This window comes from Lygodium microphyllum, chromosome 16, assembly GCF_053477565.2.
Source record: "Lygodium microphyllum isolate KBCC chromosome 16, Lygodium_microphyllum_v1.1.10, whole genome shotgun sequence".
In the NCBI taxonomy this organism is placed as follows: domain Eukaryota; kingdom Viridiplantae; phylum Streptophyta; class Polypodiopsida; order Schizaeales; family Lygodiaceae; genus Lygodium; species Lygodium microphyllum.
The window spans coordinates 71540747-71558415 of record NC_141150.1 but is presented as its reverse complement, the minus strand read 5'-3'; the positions used below and the strand labels follow the sequence as shown (position 1 = coordinate 71558415).

General features: G+C 43.6%; 1 protein-coding gene across 3 annotated transcripts in view; it reads right to left on the bottom strand.

Moving 5' to 3' along the window:
• Positions 1-1128: 1128 nt before the first annotated feature.
• MOS7 (nuclear pore complex protein-like protein) overlaps positions 1129-17669 on the bottom strand; it is a 49331-nt gene continuing 32790 nt past the window's right edge. For 2 of the 3 annotated variants that reach the window (XM_087695916.1, XM_087695918.1), the window contains 8 exons: positions 4007-4129; positions 3748-3892; positions 3597-3658; positions 3249-3462; positions 2264-3106; positions 2072-2179; positions 1702-1951; positions 1129-1587 (listed from right to left, as the gene is read on the bottom strand). In XM_087695916.1, the coding sequence (XP_087552042.1) occupies positions 1331-1587; positions 1702-1951; positions 2072-2179; positions 2264-3106; positions 3249-3462; positions 3597-3658; positions 3748-3892; positions 4007-4129 (2002 nt within the window). In that variant the 3' untranslated portion in view covers positions 1129-1330. Of the gene's footprint in view, positions 1588-1701; positions 1952-2071; positions 2180-2263; positions 3107-3248; positions 3463-3596; positions 3659-3747; positions 3893-4006; positions 4130-17669 lie in introns of those variants that run through there. The other variant, XM_087695917.1, reaches the window with a different exon arrangement.

The window sequence follows — 17669 nt, the reverse complement described above, 5'->3', positions numbered from 1 at the left end:
ATCAACACAAGCATCACTTGAAAGGGGTCGGATGCAAAACAACAATATAGATTGTTTGTATTAAATAGCAATGAACTGAGACATTCAATAAGTTTTGACCATAAAAACCTTGCAAAGGATGTGAAGAAGCCACTCTTAAAGCTAACCAAGTACATGAAATTTCAAAGTTGAAATCACAATGGCCTGATCTTGAACTTCTGACATAGTATATGAAACTCAAGTGATAAACTTGTAGGAGGGCTAAGTAGATGTATCAAAAAAGAGTTGATGAATTTACTAACCAATGCTCTAAGGAGAGAATCTACATATATTTTCTCAACATGGGAACTCAAAAATTTCCATCCAACCCATTAGCGATGCACTTCACTAGTTATCTCACCAACCATTCACCCTGGTGCTCACCATTACCCTACCAATGGCACATCTTCAAACCACTACACCTTGCGGCATCATTGGCATATTCTACAAGGACTACAGTATCCCTTCACCTTTTTGACACCATACTGGGGCAAACAATTAAACAGGATCCTATGGATTTATGGATCCACCCACAACTAGTCTCATGTTTGAGCTTGGCTGCAATGTTCATATTTCAGCACGTTGTCAGGCTTTTAAGACTCATAAAACGTGTTTTTTTTTTTTTAATGAACATATCTTCCGTCTACAATTAACCAAAGTTCTAAGATTCTCACATTGGATGTCGAGCTGATTTAGGGCACATACCGAAGCATATGGTTAGGCTTTTTAAGACTTGCATAAGGAAGATCGTCTACCATCTCTACTGTGGGGTGTTATCCTTTTGAGTCTCGCATCGGCTCTGACCAAAATGATTCAAGAGACAAGGAAAGGGGTTACATGTTGATTTGGTGGCATGTAAAACAAATTTAGAGTCATGAAGGAGTGCCTACATAGTTGGACCTAGTGGGACACCGGAAACTATCTTGCAAATTCTTAACACTCCATCTACCGTGATATGCATCCAATCAGTACCTCCATGTCATGGTCTTTGAAGTGGTGAGTGTTGAAGCTGCCATACAAATTGCCTTGCTTGCTCCACTTGTTTATTACCGTACTTGCAACTTGGTATGTACCAATTGAGTAGCCTTAGCTCATGCAGATACAAAGCTATAACCTGACATGCAAAACCATTCATTGCTTATAAATGGACCCTTACAGCCCTGGAACACAAAATGGGCCCCTTGCATTAGAGCACAATACAAGCAGCTGCACCACCAAGCTAAGGGGAGAGGCACATGGGAAATCTTCAGTGTGCCACACAGATTTTTCTAATCCACTGTTTGCAAGAATAATTTGTATGCACTTTCACTGTTCACATGAGCACTTCGTGCCTCTCGATAAGCTCATCTAGTGTTTTCACCTGCTTCAAACTATTCTCCACCATTTGAGTTAACTGACTGACTGCAGCTTTAAGACGATTCATCTGTACACTGGGTATAAGTTTTTCATGCACTGGAGCCCATCGCTTTTCATTTATAGCTTTTGAGACATGAAGCTGTCTTTCAAAACGTTCCTTCAAAACATCCACTGCATTATGAAGAATATCCAGGTCGTGAAGTCGCATTACGTCTGCAATCACAGTGATGTTAGACCGCTTAAATGATTCATATCTGAAGACTGTCAAAAATAGTGCCTCACAAGAGGAGGAAAACATAATCCAGTAGTAACAATAGTCCATATTACCTAGCTGAGATTTATATTCCTGCTCTGCAATAGTGAGTGGCTTTCGTCTGACAGTCAGGAGAGAGCCATATCTTTTTAGACGTTCTTTCATCAGCTGGTTTCTCTGGAAGGCTGCATTTATTCTACCTTTCAATGACTCTGACAGTTCGTGTGCTTCAGTAACCTTGCTTTCTACACCAGATAATCTTCCATGCAGGTCTTCCACAACTTCATGGAGACGACTACCATGAGATGTGAGCTCTACAAATACCTATCCATTCAAATTAAATTTAAGGGTTGTACTTGCTGTATAAACAGTTGCACTTGCTGTAACTTTTAACGGACAATGAAAAGCAGGAAGCTAAAAATGAGAAAGGGGCAGCAAACTCACTCGGTGTGCATATTCTATATACTTTTCATGAAGTAATTTACAATGATCATGAAGAAACGTCCTCCCTTCTAGTGTGTCCAAAGTCAAAGCCCGACCAGAAGAAGAAACCTGCCCTTCAATGTGTTAACAACCATTCCATGAAAAAATAAAATAAATATTGTGTCAAAATTAGAGAGTTCAGAGTTGACTTACAAGAGGGATGGGGATGTCCTTTGGTCCTTGCAGAAGCTCTTTGCTTATAACTTGCATGACACCAACTGTATTCTTTGACTCTTGGCTAGTGCTTTTGCTTTCACTTATGCGCAAAGGGTCCAAAGCTTCTTGAGGTTTCATCCTAATTACCACACACTCACCTGACGGAGTCACAGCAACTAACCATACATTCCCAAAGGAGTCCAGCAATTGAGTTACACCCAAAAGAGGTAAATGGACTGACTTCTCACTTGGACAAGTATCTAAAATAGGATATACTATTGGAGGTTTTCCAGATGACACCTTGTCCATTGAGTGCTCTGAGAAAGGAAGCCACTGCAGCAATACAGCATCAATTCCTGCAGCATGGTGGCAGTACAGGCGTTCAGGTACAGCAGCATCCGCAAGTATAGAAAGGGGGCCTGATTCCAGCACAGGTCCTGGTAAAGCAAAGTCAATTACTGCCAACTGCAAAAGTGGAGGTATCTGATTTGTCCAAATGCCATCATGTTTTTCCAGTATGTTCCCATCTTCTGATTCATCATCCTTTGAGAACAAAGGATCTGTGGATCTGACATCCCCATGTGTCTCCACCAGCATTCCTACTGATACAAGATGCCCTTCCTCACCAATTTGAAGTCGTGGTGGGACATTCTCATTCCACATAGGTTGAAGCTCATCTGCAAGGGCATACAATTGCATCTGACCATCCTTTGAGCTTATTGCCAGTATGCTATCTTTACCAGCAGCACTGTACATGAGCATAGAAGCCAGACTGCGGAATTTACAGGTGCTATTCTTGCTGGCTGACAAATCCCCACCCATTATCACAGGAAGTGGACCCTGTGATGCCAACAGTACACGGGATGATTTGACAAGCTGTTCAATCAATAAATGCCACATTTGACACAATCTGCAGAAACTGGTGTCACTATGATAGTTGACTATGGACATGATTCAGTTTTGTCACCAGAATGATACTTACTTGTAAGAGAAGAGAAGAATTAAAGGGTACATGCGCAACAGCTTTCAAAACCAGGGCATTCAACACTCCAGCTTGGGAGACCAAACTAGGGAAGACGGCCTCCAGCCATGCAGCAGCAAGACTGGCATTGTTAGCTGCTTTTACACTAGCGTGGGATGAAGCCCACTGGCAAGCATCCCTGTATAGTTCCTCTACTGCAGAGCTATTGTAAAAACTGCAACAGCCCAAAGAATCAAGAGCCAACAGTCAATTTGACACAGACCGGCTTTGAAAGCTGCAGCTCTTTACTAGATAAACTGGCGAAAATCATTGGTGCTTTTTGAACATATTTTGAGCTTGAAGACTAACCTTTTAAAGGGACATACCGGACATAAGACGTATATAGACCCATTACTGAAGAGTATAAATACCTGCAAATGAGCATCCAAATTGAGCTATCTTTCTGTCTCTTGCACTAGTATACGAAGTCTTAAAGTGAAATGCATGCCATAAGACTTACAGCAAACCGATCCCATAGATGTTCCCCACCAAAAGCAAAAGAAACTGGTCGAGCATAGGTAGCAGGAGTAGATTTATCTATGAGTTGAGACTGGATGTGATACTCCTGTTCAGGACTTTCTGCATTTGTTGACATATCAAATAATCTGCAGATACACAAACAAAAATTACTACATAATTGAAGTTCTCAACCATTATGGCTACTGTGACTACAATTCAAACAAAGATTTTCCTCTGAAAGTTGATCACGGGTACTAAACCTGAAAACACCATCAGATGAGAGAACCCCCATGTGTGTATCACTATACGGATGCCATGCTACATGAATAATGCGCAAAGCTTTGTTCAAGCTATGAAACTTGCCTGCCCCAACAATTGTTGCTCTGTGAAGTCCAAAAGCCATTATGCCATTAGATAGATCTTTTATGCAACCTTCTACATACATTACAAGCCATTCAAACATCGACAACCCTTTTGATCATGCAGGCAGTAAACATGCCAATAGAGCAACTTACAAACAACTTCTAGACAAACACATTACCAAAACAACTCCTGGCTATCTAACTTCTAAAATAGTTACATAGCTAGCAAGGTGGTCTCTGCTTTGTGAAATTTAACCCAGCCTAAAGAGCAAGAGTCTAAGATTTCACACCAGTTCAAGGTAAAACACACACACACACACTCTCACACACACACACACACACTCTCACACACACACACACACACTCTCTCTCTCTCTCTCTCTCTCTCTCTCTCCCCCAGCGGTCAAGGCGCCTGAAATTAGTCAGATGTACAAGAGGCTGTCTATCCAGCATGAAAAAGTGTGACGGTAGGAAAGAGGAAACTTGTTGAAGGCCTTGAGCAATAGGAGCATCCTGTACCATCATCCATTACCCCTACCAATATCATAGAAACAACCTGCTACAACAATAAGCCTCTAATGCAACCAATATGACCACAAATTCGAGAGGCAAGCCAAGATAAAAACAATTCTAGCATGCCAGATTTGCCAATGTCCAATCCAATGCAAGAAATGAAACAAATGAGAATGTTAGACTGCAATGTGTCAACCCAAGGACAAGGGAGTATCCAAATGTCAAAGAGTGTTCAAGACATGCAAGACAGAATGATGACCAGCTGGCTAGGTGTGGCTATATATAGCCAAAATATGCCAAAACTGGCCAACCAATCAAGAACAGCCCAGAAAATAACTGGTAAAACTAACCGACCAGTAAAACCTGATGAGAAAAAAGCTGACGTGGCACTATCTGGGGCTGATTACTGACAAACATGCTGATAAATGACTCATCCAGTGTGAACACAACTAGAACCTGACTATTTAAAATGCTCCTGAAAGAGCTGCCTCTGTCAGAGTGCAGCGATGCAGAAGCGTAGGACAAAGACTGAGAGAGAGTGAACACAGAGAGAAGAGAGAGAAAAGGAGAAAGTGTAACACAGAAAATCTGCAGTGTAGTATGCTGTATAAGAGTGCAGAAATATACACGAGGGCAGAGGAAATTTCTGCATGTGTCTCCGTCTTGAAGACCTCAATCTCCGTCAACCCGAGCACAGTCTGTCTCAGCCAACAGATCTCAAGATTAGAACCTGAATGTGAATCGGAGTGTGCCACACACTGGATATAAATAGCCAAAAAATAATAAATAACAGCACCAGGTCGGCTGCAGACTGCAGAAAACTGGTCGACTGCAGACAGAAAATCTGTCCAACTGCACTGCTAACGTGGCACCTGCTGACGTGTCCTCTGCCGTACTGTGCTGGCGTGGCACTACCGTACCCTGCTAACGTGTCCGACTGCCTGTCCAGGGGATGACTCTACCTCCAACACCCCTCTCAGATCTTGGACGAGGCACCAGACTAAGGAATCTGGAACGTTGACGAAGTAAAGTTTGGGGAAGTGCCTTCGTGAACAAATCTGCAAGATTATCCTCCGTCTTGCAATACTCCACAGCAATGGTCCCATCAAGAAGCTTCTCCCGAATGAAGTGATACTGGATCTCAATGTGCTTCGTCCGGGCATGGAATACGAGATTCCGCACCAAGGCCATGCAACTCTCATTGTCACACCGCAGAAGAGTAGGACGAGTCTGGGGGTAGCCAAGCTCCTCCAACAATCTCCGAAGCCACACAACCTCACATGTGGTGGAAGACGTAGCCTGATACTCCGCCTCAGTAGAAGAAAGGCTACCGTGGGCTACTTCTTGCTACTCCAAGAGATAACACCTGTACCCCAGGTAAAACAGTAGCCTATAGTAGACCAGCGGTGGTCCACATCACCAGCCCAGTCACTCCAACCAGCAAGAACAAGATCTAAAGCATCTATACCTGCTAGATAAGAAATCCCTAAGTTAGAGGTCCCTCTCAAATACCGAATAATCCTCAAGGCGGCTTGCCAATACACCTGTTTGGGTTCACTCATGAACCCCGCCAAAAGACCCACAACAAAACAAAGGTCAACACGAGTGTTGAGAAGCCAAATCAAGGACCCAATCAATTGACGGTAGTGGGAAGCATCCGTCATGAGAGAATCTAAGTGGAAAGTGGCCTTCCAGTTCGGATCCATAGGAGTAGAAATGGGCCGACAAGTCTCCATCTCAAAAGTCACCAAGAGCTCCTGTGTGTATTGCTGCTGAGAGATGAAAATCCCCCTCTAAGACCCATAAATCTCGTGACCTAGGAAGAAATGAAGAAACCCCAAATCTGTCATCTCGAACGTCTAATGTAAAGCTATCTTGGTCTCTCGAACCTTCTGTGCATGATCCCTTGTCAGAATCAAATCATCAACATACAACACAAACAACACACGGCCAACCTCAGACGTGTGTACATAAAGCTGCGGATCGACCTTGGAGTGCCGATATCCCAACTTCGACTGAAGAAACAAGTTAATATTCTCGTTCCATGCACTCGGAGCCTACTTGAGGCCATAGAAGACCTTCCTCAACCTGTAGACTTTCCCATCCGAGGGCCCAAAGCCAAGAGGCTGCTCAACATAGATCTCCTCCTGCAAATCACCATTGAGAAATGCCAACTTCACATCCAACTGATAGACAAGCCATCGCCTATGGCCAGCCAAAGCAAGAACAACTCGAATAGTCGCCATACGAGCAATGAGGGCAAAAGTATCATGGAAATCAATGCCTGGATGCTGAGCAAAACCTTTAGCAACAAGGCGAGCCTTGTGCTTGTCCAAAGAACCATCGCTAAGGTACTTGGTCTTGAAGACCCACTTAACACCAATCACCTTCTTGTGAGAGGGACGAGGCACAAAACACCAAGTGCCATTTCTCTCAATAGCCTCCAACTTGGCTTCCATAGCCTTCTGCCCATAATCAGACTACAAAGCCTCCTTCACTCAAGTGGGCTCACGATCCTGCATAACACGGGTCATCAAACAATAGTTAGAGCAAACAAGCTCTGTAGAATGTGCTTGATTCCTCCGTGACCTCCACGGTCAATCCTGCGGTTCCCATTCCTCAGGGACCCCATTGATCCTTGAATTTCGGGGTGTGTCACGGGCCCAACGAGGAGGAGGACCTCTCCCCATCGCTCTCCATTTGCTGAAGACTCGGGTACATCCACCGGCGGAAGCCCCTCAAGGGTGGCCGTTGAAAGGAAAGACTCTGAATCAGAATAAGAATCTCCATCAAGAGGCTCTGGCTTCAAAGGAACTATCTCGGGAGCCCAACTCTCCCCTCGATCTCCAAGGACGGAGTGCTCCTCACCTCTCTCAGTGGCCGAAACTTCCACGAACCGGACATCGTGGCTCGTGTAGGTATCCCGCTTAACGGGATCAAACAGACGATAACCTTGGGACTGGGAGTTGTAGCCAACAAAGACATCTCATCGGAAAGCCGCCTCGAACTTGTCACGCTTCGTCTTCAGGATGTGCACACAAGCGTCACACCCAAAGATCCTGAAATAAGAGACATCAGGCTTAGTCCCAAAGTAAGCCTCAAAAGAAGTCATTCTGTCAACGGCCGAAATGGAAGATCGATTGAGGATGTGAACTGCGGTAGCCACGGCCTTGGTCCACAGAAACTGAGGTGTCTGTCGATGCTCCATCATGGTGCGTGCCATCTTGATCACACTTTTGTTCTTCCGCTCCAAAATGCCATTCTCTTGAGGAGTGTTGGTGTTAGTAAACTCCCGGTGAATACCCCTATCTGCACAAAAACGAGCAAACTCATTAGACATAAACTCACCGTCCTTGTCTGAACGCAAGGTCTTCAGCCGCCGGCCGGATTGGTTCTCCTCAAAAAGAATCCAATCCTTGAAGTGAAAAAAAGCCTCCGACTTCAAAGTCAAGAAATAAGCCCATGTCATCCTGCTGTAGTCATCTATGATCAACATCAAGTACAAGCTCCCCTTCAAGGACTCAATCCTCATCGGGCCACAAAGATCCCTAGATACAAGCTCCATAGGTGAAGTAGACCTCCTCGAAGCTGTTTTGGAAATCGCATCCCGATGCAGTTTCCCACGATTGCAGGAGACACATGGCTGATGGCTCACCACTATGTCGGGCAAACCTCGAGCAAACGATCCTCGCGACGCTTTCCAAAGGTACTCATGGTTCAAGTGGCCAAACCGAGCATACCATAGCTCGAACTATGTCTGAGAGGTATGAAGAAGAGAGGTAAGAGCTGTAGAAGACTTCAATTTGTAGATGCCATCCTCCTCATACCCTACAAAGAGAACCTGCCTCGATCTACGATCAAGGACTCAAACAGTATCATTGTCAAACTCCACCAAGAGGCCAAGAGCACAAATCTTATGAACCAAAAGTAAGTGATAACCCAAGCTTGGCACATGCAACACCTCAAAAGTGTGGGTACCATCACATTCATCTGGAATCAGCTGCATCTCACCCCGCGCAGCAATAGATACAAAAGAGCGGTCTCCAATGAGAATTTGCCCACGCAAAGGTCGCAAATGGGCAACACCAACAGAAAAAGGAATCATGTGCCATGAGGCACCACTGTCCACAATCCACTCTCGAGCCTGGGGAGTTGTCATCGCAGCATCAGAAGTCTTCAATGTAGAGTTCTCAATGGCTACTAAATGTAGAAAAGCAACTGATGAGGGTGCAACCACCACTCCAGAATCCTTCGTGTCCTTCTTCTTGGTGTCCTTGTCTTTGTCGGGGTAATCCTTCTTCCAATGACCGGTCTTACCACAAATATGGCAAGTCGATTCCTTCTCCTGGTCCTCCTTGGACTTGTTGTCCTCCTTCTTCTTCTTCTTTTGGTCATTCCCCTTCTTTTGAGAGGCTTGACCAACCAATGCCTCCGATTTGGAAGCATTCTGTCCCTTCAATTGTTTCTCTTGGTCCAAGACCATAGAAACCAACTCTTCCCACGGAAGAGTCGACTCCCACCCCGATGCAATAAGAGCAAAATAAAAGGTACCGAATCGTGGCAACAACTGCGACAATAAAGTGATCACCATGTCTTCCAAGGAAATAGGATTCCCCGCTGTTTGAACCTGCATCTGAAGCTAACGAAGCTTGTTGATGTGTTTCCAAGGAAACCCTCTTCATCAAGGTCGTCCAATTGTACATCTAATCGAGCTCCAACCATATCTCTCAAGCCACCATCAAGTGCTCAATGTGAGCTATCATGGTTGTAGTGCAAGACATAAAGAAAAGAACGAATCTTGGCATTCACTTTGTCCCAATGAGACTCCGTCTTGGTCAACTCCGCACAAGCACTAGAAGAGAGTTTGGACTCATCTAGCACCGAGGGCCAGTTGTTCTCCTCCAACACAAGCTCCTTCGGATTATAAGACTCTAGAATGGCCAACATCATCACCCACCAAATGTGGTAATTGTCACCATCAAGCTTCTGATCCGATGGAAGAGCCAATAGGACAGGCATCTTCTTATCCATGATTGCCTGGAACTCCAAATCAGCCTCTGTAGACATGTTCACCTGCATTGCCGGCACAAACGCAAAATCAATCCCCCTCTGACTGTGTAAACGCAGCTTGTTAGGGCAGGTTTCTCTGCTGCCCAAACCTTCTTCACCCGCCAGAGGTGATAAAAAGGTAAAATCTGCAGTGGAGGCCTAAAACGCAGCCTTCCTCCCCTTCGAACAGCAATAACCTGCAGCAAATTCACCCGTTAGACTCCTTTCCCGCATGCCCACGCTCGCTTCAAACTTGATCCGATGCGCAGCCCTCCCGCTCGCCCTCAAATCCCGGAAACGCAGCCTTGTGTCACGCTGAAATCTTCTCTTCAAATAGGTTCAACACTCAGTCAGTCCATCTTCACAGCTCTGATACCATATCAGAGTGCAACGATGCGAAAGCGTAGGACAAAGACTGAGAGAGAGTGAACACAGAGAGGAGAGAGAAAGAAAAGGAGACAGTGTAATGCAGAAAATCTGCAGTGTAGTATGCTATATAAGAGTGCAGAAATATACACGAGGGCAGAGGAAATTTTTGCCCATGTCTCCGTCTTGAAGACCTTGATCTTCGTCTGCCCAAGCACAGTCCGTCTCAGCCAACAGATCTCAAGATCAGAACCTGAATGTGAATCGGAGTGTGCCACACACTGGCTATAAATAGCCAAAAAATAATACCAGCACCAAGACAGTTGCATTAAATGTAGCCGACTACAGAAAACTGGCCAATTGCAGACAGAAAATCTGTACGACTGCATTGCTAACGTGGCGTCTGCTGACGTGTCCTCTGCCATACTATGCTAATGTGGCACTGTCGTACCTTGCTCACATGTCCAACTACCTGTCTAGGGGATGACTCTACCTCTAACAACCTCCTCTATCAAAACACATGACAAACTGATTGTCAGAGCGCCTAATGCCAACATCCGACTCAAATTGAGGCTCACACACAAGAGATGACTCTACATGGCCAAAGAAGACCAAATGGACCCAAGACTGGTAAAGAAAATGCCAAAGCTGAAGAAGTCCACCGATAGGGTCCATCAATGAAGAAACTCCTCACGACCTTGCGAATCCCCCTCTAAAATGCTAGGGGCAAGGGAATCCATGGCCACATGACTTATATTGTCCCCCTTCAAAAGGAATGGGGGGTACAAGGAAACCATCAGAAAATATGGTGGAGGATGGAATGGAACTCTGGGATAGATCATGCACAATCGAGAACTCGTGCAATAATAGACAACTACCTCGAAGGACCCTGCACAAGAAAAGGGGGATGTGTGAAGAAAGTTGTGGAGTAGCTGATAGGGTTTGCATTGAGGAAACACAAAGTGTACAACCACGACAAAAACACAATGATACACACACGTGTAAAACTCAACCCCAAAAAGCAAAACTCAAAACTCAAACAAAGAAACAAACACAAGCAAAAGAAGAGAGAAAGAACGCAACTCTAAAGTGAGTGAATACTGTAAATGAATATAAGAGTGTCCAGAGTGCCCAAGGGCACAGCAATAGCACTGGAGAGAGATGCCCATTGGAGATGGATCCCAAGTTCTATGATCACTTATTGGAGTGTCAAAGGTGAGAAAACTGTCAAATGCAAATGCCAGATGCTATTGAGACACCTGACATCATCAAAGAAAGCTGTGGAGGAGGTACAGAGCAACTAGAAGCTACAAACGCAGATGTGTAGTTGTAGCTTAAAGAGGGAGAGCTATCAACTGGACTGGAGAACAACAAATGCGGATAAGCACAGCATCTGTGGAAGCTAGTGATGAGGACTAGGGCTCAAATGCAAGAGGAGTGAAGCACCTGTCGCTTCACTGATAGAGATCAAACGCAAGGTACAAGAGACTGTCTAGAGGCTGTGATAGCGATGATTGTGGAGTATCAAACGCAACAATGGGAGTGATGCCACACACGAAGCAACAAAAGGAAAAGTAGTTGCTAGAAGCTAGAGTACATGGAGGAATGATGGCAACAGTCATGAAGGTTGGATAGCCACGTGGAGGAAGACTGGTGGATAAAAATCTGCACAAAGGGGTCAAAAAATCTGCACAAAGAATCGTTACTGAATGGGGGTAGCCTATCTATTTATAGATGTGGATAGACCCTCCCAAATTAGGGTTTCATAGAAACTCTCGAACAGCACCCCATTTTGGGGTTTTTCATTAAATAAGCATGTTTTGGAGCTGTTTAAGAAGCTAATCAGCATGTAATGTATTTTTAGCTCAATACCCTCTCTCAAGCCCAAAGCAAGGCTAGAAAGGGAGACCAACCCATGCCCAACGCATCCCACACCAAAGCAGCCAAGGCATCAAACAAGGGGTGCATGGTGGCTGCCCAGTGGCCTACCAAGACTACAAAGGCAATGGGTATTTTACAAAGGAAATCCAAGTAGTCAAACCCATCGGATAAAGGGCACTCATCGACTGCCCAATAGCCTATCAAGTCTTGCAAAGGTGAAAGGAATCACAATGAACTTGGTGTTTTATTTTTTTAAATAAGTCTTTTGAGAGATGGTTTCGAGTCGATCAAGTAACTATATCTCATAGGAGAACAGAACAAGAAGGGATGGCTAGGTCCAACACATCACAAAAGAGACAAGCTACCCATCCACTCAAGGGCGCCAATGACAAGGGACAGGTGATGAAGTAATGGCAATTTTGTGTGCAAACTGCTGGTGAAAACAACATGGGATTCGTCCAGTGGTGCTCTCCACAATGAATATGCCATATGCTGTGAATTGCTCATGCAGAAGGTGTCTCTTGGACAATGTCCCTCATGGGAAAATTGTTCACTTGCCCAAGCGCCCTTTTAAAAGATGAGAAAATCATGCAATGCAAAAGGAGGAGGTACAACAAGGGGGAGAAAGGCCGAGGTCGAAGATAAGTGCTGAAACCTGTAGATTACCAAGAAGGGTAGCAACCCCCTCTCAACCTTGGATGCAACCTTGGATGTCGATGCCTAAGTAGGAAGAGGAGTCGGGTGTCTATCTTCATGTGGTGCCGAGAACCATGATATGAGAAAGCATCCCAATTGAAAGAACCAAGATAGAAATCACCGTCATAATAGCATCAAGACAGATGTTGCACAATCCGCCTTTGGAGGGCAAGCCTCCATGTTGGTAGAAAAGCAAAACTCCTAGGATAATGAAATCATGAATGGAATACCACGCATCCTGAGTCTCCAGCCCAAATAGAACTAGTACAAACATCCATGTGAGCCCTACATTGAAAACAAGTCAAACCTGAATGCTCAGAAGAGTATCCCCCCATTGACCATCAATCTAAATGTGGATGTGACTATGGCTCAAATGGATTTTCTATACTACTTTTCACAGGCCTTTTCTACCAGGTTCATTATCTTATTGAAAAGGATGTGTTGTTTACAATTCCTCCAAAATGTGCATCGGCATTTTGTTGATGAGAGTAAAGCTCTAGAGCACCTCAAGCTTAGTATGCAGTTTAAGAAGAGACATCTTTATCCTACTTAGTAGTGGATCTTTTCATGATTGTATCATCTTTTTCTTAATGGAAACTTCTTGTTGCTCTCCAATTTTTGGGAATCCATGCCATTTGGACTATATTTGTATATGGGTATTTTTTGTGTTGGGTGATGTGTTTTTTTATTTTTGATCGTGTGGAGCTAATGAGGATGAAGCAGTGAAAATTAATGATGTTAGATCTACAAGCATAAAGGTCAATAGTAAGATGCTCCAAAAAACAAAACAAAGCTGAATGAAAAGCTAATTGAATAGAGAATGCAATGATGCAAATCTGATGCTGGGCGGCCTTCTGACCAGCTGGGCAGCCATTATTCAGAGCTGGATGGCCTATTTTCTGGTCTCTCCCATTTGTGTTTTACAGGGCACCTTAGCATTTTCAGTGCAGACAGTCAATCCAGATCTGTGTTTGCTGCGCAGACCATCATCCTACACCTAGGTGGCACCAAATCAGGTAGGCTAGGCGGCGCCTTTCTTTGCTGGGCAGCCTGTTTTTCAGGCAGACAGTCTTTCCTTTGCTGTGTTTTCCACTGAACAGTTACTTTCTGTTTTCTTGTAGGTACTTTATTGAAGGACATCTATGGCCGATGTGTATGCTATGGGGGATCATGTGGTTCAAGACCATTCAAACCAACCACCATCCTATCTGTCTTTCCCAAGGCTTCCAATCCCCAATTGGCATTGATGGCATCTCCTAAGAAAGTGCTAGTCCTACCCTCTCTACCGCATCCAACAAGCTGGATGGGACGAACTACCCTCTATGGTCGTGCCGTATGGAGTCTCTCCTTGCTCTTCTCTCCTTTTGAGCTGTACGCATTCTATGCTTGTGCATGAAAGACATATCCGCACCATCGCAAAGGTTTGGAGGAAATTGGCATCTCTCTTCCGAACCCAAACATTTGGGCATCGATTATCTCTTGAGTCAAAGCTACAACAGCTTACCAACATATGATGTATTCTACACCAATCTTCTCACTTCTCATAGCCAGGAGACTCGCTTGGGAGGAGCAAGTCCCATTGGTCCTTGAGAAAGATGCGCATCACAATGAGCCAAATTCTTGCGTAGCCCGTGCACATGGCCACGCTTATGCGACTTTATCTATGGATACAGGATAAGCCAAGCAAAAGAAAGGGAAGAGGAAGAAGTTGGAGTCGTCTTCCAACTCTAGTATAAATTTTGTGGAGAAGTGTAGAGGATATCCCACGTGTTCTCATTGTGGGAAGACCTCACACCACAAGGCAAAGTGCTAGAGGATATACCCTCACTTTTCCCAAGAGCAAAGAATGGATCTATATCAAAGCCTTTGTCACCCACTATTACCGCTAAGTCAATGTTTCTACACATTTATCACCTGGAGGAGTCTTCTTGTCTTCTGAGCAACCTTGGCTCCTTGATAGGGGTGCCTCAAGTCCTATGACTCCCTTAGGTGATTTGTTGCAAGATCTTCGTCCATCAGAGGCTATTGTCACTGACAATGACATCTCTTCACTGCCTCTTAGTGGTGTTGGCATCTTGCCTCGATTGTCTAACCATCCCTCGAGCTCCATTTTTGAGGCCCTACATGTTCCAGACTTGGGCTTCCATCTTCTCTTAGTTTATGGCGTCCCTAGACTTGCGACACATGGTACCTTCACCAAGCCAGCCGTCTTTGTTGAGGATTCTTTTCCAACAACCCTTTTTGAGACAAGTTGGCAAGAGGGGGGGCGCTATCTATGCTCCATTCTCCTTCCCTTGGGCAAGGCCCTCTATAACCAAGCTTTTGTATATCAATTGCTATCAAGACATACTGACTCAATGATTCAAATTAATTTGATACTCTTATCTATGCTCCATTCTCCTTCCCTTGGGCAAGGCCCTCTATAACCAAGCTTTCATATATCAATTGCTATCAAGACATATTGACTCAATGATTCAAATTAATTTGATACTCTTGTATTGAAAGGCGATTTGTATTACTTGAGTATTTTAAAATATGATTAAAATTGACAAGATACCCGAGAGAAATTAAAAGTTTAGTCGAGCGGTCAGATTGACCAAAAAAATCAGAATAACTAAGACTTTTACACTCAAATAGTCAAATTGACTAGCAACCCATACAATGAGTGGTTCCAAAAAGTGAATTAGATGCTCATGATAAAAGAAACAAAACATAAACCAGTGAACTTATATAATGAAGCTCTCTAGAATCCAAAATTTTTACTCCTAAAATTTAGGAGATTATTATTTTTTAAAGTTGCTTAAATGGAGAAATTGTTCGCATCAAAGGCTCCAGAATTTCAAAAAGAACAACTTTGTCTTTGACAACTATCTCAAATTATTATACATTTGAGAGATTTTTTTAGAGTAGAAGATTACGAAGCTTCTTCATCGAGAAAGTTGACATTTTGAGCTAAAAATGCATTAACTTGACTTAAACAATCCCAAAACACACTTAACTAATAAAAAACCTTATTATTTTAAAAAGAAACATGATCCCCGAGAGTTATTGTATTCCGCATACCAAACCCTAACTTAAGTGTCCCAAACCTTCTACAAATAGACATGCAGCCCACCACTCTTCCTCAATCTCGTTTTTGTAAGTTTCAAGTGCTAGACTTCATCACACTGTCGCCAGTTGATCCAGTGCCTCAACAATGCTGTGTTTGCTTTTTTGTCGACTTACTCCACACTTAGAGATCTTCCCTAGCTGCTAAGCGGCTCATCTTGACTAGCATTTTCTTGTTGATGCTGTCGCCTATCATTATTTGGCTTTCAAACACCTGCATTTGTACTCTCCAACTGCCGCCTAGCTCAGAGGAGGCTTCTCGTACTTGCGTTTACCTCCTACAACTACCACCAAGTATTTTCTCTGCTCCACAAGTTTATGTTTGTTGCATATTATCTCTCCTTTGTTGCCACCTGCATTAGATCCAACCTCCCAGGCTGCACTTGCTGGTGTTCGACACATGCAAGCTGGCTTACTGCATTTCGAGATTCATTTCAGAGTACGATACATTGTCTAACTCATAACCTCTGCCTTGATCCCAAAGATATGACAATTTCACGTTCAATATGCATTGCATAGTGTGTTTGTTGCATGAGTACTATATAATTAGCAATCATTCACTTCGTTATTCATTGTGTTCACTATCTCTAAGTTACCCTAACCCTAATTGTGTTTTGTGTTATTAATTTGAGCTTTGTCATATGATTGGTTTTGTGTTTTCTGTGTTTTAGAGCATTTCTTCACATGGTATCAAAGCCAAGTTCTCTTTGAGATACCTAGGACTTTGATCAAAAAGCTCATCTGCAGAAGCAAAAACGATAGAAGGGTCAAATGACTTTGAACGGTTCCACACCACTTAACTCTCCACAACCAAACATGTCAGCTTGGGCCTCCCAACTTACCTTTGATGAATCTAGTATGGCTGGAGAGACTTCAAACTACCATGGAGTCCATTGACCATACAAGATTTGAGCTATGGAGTACGATCTTATCCTTATGCATAGGGCTCAACAGCAAATTGAAGGTAAGACTCAGTTTTCTCCTTTAGATTCAAATTAGGATTTACAGCAAAGAAATCTGAAAATTCTCAGTCTCTCGTGATCTCAATGCTGGAATCTTCGGACCAAGGCTATAGAAAGGCTAGGAGATGAGAGAGAATGCTGAGGGGAGAGAAAATTCAGACTTTCTTCCCGAAGAACTGAAGAAAATCAGTCATTTATTGCTACTGCCCTATCTCAACAGCCTGTAGATGTTGCACTTGCATTTGATTGGTTTTCTCCTACCCCCTGCCTCAAAAGGTCCTCCAATGGCTGTCGATCAGACCAGCAGCATCTCCTCTCTCTCTCTCTCTTGCAAGCTGAATGCATTAAAAATGCCTCTCCAACCTCTAAAGACAAGTGGCAACCTTCTCAAATGGTTTTTCCAACATTATCCATAATTAAATATTAAATTTCAATCTTTAACTGCTGAAAATTAATCTAGTAATTACTTCGATGCCCAGAAAAATAATCTAACTAGCCAGTAATTAAATTGGCTAGGCAAATTTCATTCCCGAGTGTCTCTACACCATCTTTGACCATCAGATTGACTTTAGGTACCATTAAACGCCACTTCTCTAGTATAGCCAACTGACACTTATGGCGAAATGAATAAACCTAGGCTAACAACTGGCACCATATACCACCAAGTACCTGTGTGGCATAGCTTATAGTAACTTTTTCCTTTGACATCCCATGATTTTTTCGAGTCCCGGGGTCTTAAATTTACTCCAACTCTAGTTACATCTCACATGTGCAACATTTACTTAACCATGTGATTAAAAATTAATCGACATATTAAGTGAGGTTTCAAAAATACATGCCCTCATGACAACCCTCGCCCTTAAAATCCTTACAATCATCCTCGATTGCACTGCCAGATGCATCAAAAGCAAAATAGTAGACTAGAATTTCCACAAGGCATCATAGTTAACACAACATTGCGTACTGCTACTCAACCATTCCATATG